The 2,926-nt window shown below is 48.7% G+C and overlaps 1 protein-coding gene across 1 annotated transcript; it reads left to right on the top strand.

The window, feature by feature from the left end:
* Positions 1-469: 469 nt before the first annotated feature.
* LOC130840659 (olfactory receptor 1D2) lies at positions 470-1,462 on the top strand. Its single transcript, XM_057716376.1, has one exon. It carries the CDS (start codon positions 500-502, stop codon positions 1,460-1,462), a length of 963 nt encoding a protein of 320 aa, XP_057572359.1. The 5' UTR covers positions 470-499.
* The last annotated feature ends 1,464 nt before the right edge of the window (positions 1,463-2,926 follow it).

Below are 2,926 nucleotides of genomic sequence, written 5' to 3'. Positions count from 1 at the left end.
ATCTATTTTACAGTTGGTAGTGTATATACGTCAATACTACTCTCTCACTTTGTTCCAGCTTCTCCTTCCCCACCTCCACATGTCCTCAAGTCTGTTCTCTACCTCTGCGTCTTTATTCTTCCTTTAGCACTGAGTGCATCAATACCATTTTTTTAAGATTCCATGTATATGTGTTAGCATACGGTATTTGTTCTTCTCTTTCTGACTTACTTCACTCTGTATGACAGACTCTAGGTCCATGATAGGATTTTAAATAAGACATGGACATTATTCCTGTAATACTGAGTATGCCAGATGAGAAGTTGCTGTAATGACTAGGTTGCACAAAGATTTTCCATGTTATGTGTTTGTGCCTGTTATTACTTTGTTGCTAATCTACATTATACATGTTATAAAATTTAGGCCAAGATATTTTAATGCCAAGAAAATAGTTAATTTTGCTTACGTAAATGTCCTCGTTCAATTGCGGGCACTTAGTAAAGGAAGATTGCTGGTGCCAATGTTGCAGACAGTTGGAGAAATGGATGGAGGCAACCAGAGTGGAGTTTCCGAGTTCCTACTCCTCGGGATCTCGGAGAATCCTGAGCAGCAGCGGGTCCTGTTTTGGATGTTCCTGTCCATGTACCTAGTCACAGTGGTGGGGAATGTGCTTATCCTCCTGGCCATCGGCTCTGACTCCCGCCTGCACACTCCCATGTACTTCTTCCTGGCCAACCTCTCCTTCACTGACCTCTTCTTTGTCACCAACACAATCCCCAAGATGCTAGTGAATCTTCAGTCCCAGAACAAAGCCATCTCATATGCAGGGTGTCTGACACAGCTCTACTTCCTGGTTTCCTTGGTTGCTCTGGACAACCTCATCCTGGCCACGATGGCGTATGACCGCTATGTGGCCATCTGCCGCCCCCTCCACTACACCACGGCCATGAGCCCTGGGCTCTGTATTTCACTCCTCACCTTGTGTTGGGCACTCTCTGTCCTCTATGGCCTCATCCACACCCTCCTCATGACCAGGGTGACCTTCTGTGGGTCCCAGAAGATCCACTACATCTTCTGTGAGATGTATGTCCTGCTGAGGCTCGCCTGTTCCGACACTCACATCAATCACACAGTGCTAATTGTCACAGGCTGCTTCATCTTCTTCACGCCTTTAGGGTTCATGATGATGTCCTATGTCCGGATTGTTAGGGCCATCCTCCGAATACCCTCCGCCTCTAGGAAGTACAAAGCCTTCTCCACCTGTGCCTCCCATTTGGCTGTGGTCTCCCTCTTCTATGGGACACTTGGGATGGTATATCTGCAGCCCCTCCACACCTACTCCATGAAGGACTCAGTAGCCACAGTGATGTATGCTGTGGTGACCCCCATGATGAACCCCTTCATCTACAGCTTGAGGAACAAGGACATGCATGGGGCTCTGGGAAGACTCCTCTTAGGGAGAGCCTTCCAGAGGTTGACATGAGATAATTTGGGGCATTGAACTGCAGATTGCTTCAATCCGTGTGCAAGGTATTATCCTATGGAGGACAGAGGAGTGATGAGGACACAGAACCAGCTCAAAATGAGCGTGTATGTCTGTGATGAGGAAAAGACACCTATGTGTAACCCAGTGTCCCCCAGGCCTCACCAACCCTGGCAATAAATAAGGTCATGCTAACACTAATACTAGAATTTTGCAGGATCAAATCCTTCAACTTTTCTGACCATAGGACCACAGTGCCACCATCCCAGACTTTCACTATATACCCAACTGTGGCGTGGTGGTGGGGGGGGGTTGTTTCTTGTGTTCTCTAGCACACATCCACTCATGGTCTTGAGCTCTGGCCTTCTGTAAGGGGCCTGCTGCCTGTGAGCTCTTTGGAGGAGATACCTGCATTACCCCCATGGCAGGTGCCCTGCATGAGGCTGCCCATTTCCTGATGCTCCGCTGGGCACAGTCCCACGGCTTCAATGCTGACCTGCAGTCCCTGCTGCTCAGACAAAACTTGTAGAAAAGTTCTTCTTTGCTCTGAGTTGATTTTTGTCTCTTGGACCTCAAAGCAATACTGACTGTGGCTTTCTCCTGCCTTCCTTTCCCTGTGGGAAGACCTCGTCCCTGGGTCGCCCACCCTATCCCTTGTTATGGCAGCCCCTCCCTCCAGCGCCCCACCTCTCCTACTTGCAACCACTCTACCCTTCGCTCAGAGCAAAACGCTCCAGCATGATCAACACATGCCCATGGACAGGGGTGGTGGCGGAAACAGAAGTGCAGGAGGTAATTGTGAGATCCAGTCTCTACTTAGGTTCCACCAGCCTAGTGGAAAGTGCAGCGGATAGAAAGGGAAGAGTTACTTGGAAATGAAATATGAGTCACTGGAAATTCCCTGATGGCGCAGTGGTGGGGAATCTGTCTGCCAATGCAGGAGACACAGGTTTGAGCCCTGGCCCCGGAAGATCCCACATGCCATGAAGCAACTAAGCCTGTGTGCCACAACTACTGAGCCCACAGGCCACAACTACTGAGCCCGCCCACCCATGCTCTGCGACAGGAGAGGCCACTGCAATGAGAAGCCCACACACTGCAATGAAGAATAGCCCCGATTGCCGCAATTAGAGAAAGCCCACGTGCAGCAATGAAGACCCAACGCAGCCAAAAAAATAAATAAATAAAAATTTTAAAAAAAGAAAGAAAAGAAAAGAAAATGAGTCACTGGGCTCTGGCAGTGTGAAGGAGGGAACAATCCTTTACAGATGAATCAGCAGAGCCAGCACTGACCTAGGCTTTGACAGACGGAAGAGTTCAATTCATTCCATTGATAATGACTGAATACCTAGTGGGGACTTATACTGTGTTACAGACATGAATCAGGAGCTCATAATGGACTGAGAAAGAAGGCTACCTTAATGCAGTGTCTGAAGGCAGTGGCTCTGCTCTGAGCAGGAGGAC

Source organism: Hippopotamus amphibius, chromosome 17, assembly GCF_030028045.1.
Source record: "Hippopotamus amphibius kiboko isolate mHipAmp2 chromosome 17, mHipAmp2.hap2, whole genome shotgun sequence".
Classification (NCBI taxonomy): Eukaryota; Metazoa; Chordata; class Mammalia; order Artiodactyla; family Hippopotamidae; genus Hippopotamus; species Hippopotamus amphibius.
Note: the sequence above shows the minus strand (reverse complement) of the source record. Positions and strands in the feature narration are given on the sequence as shown.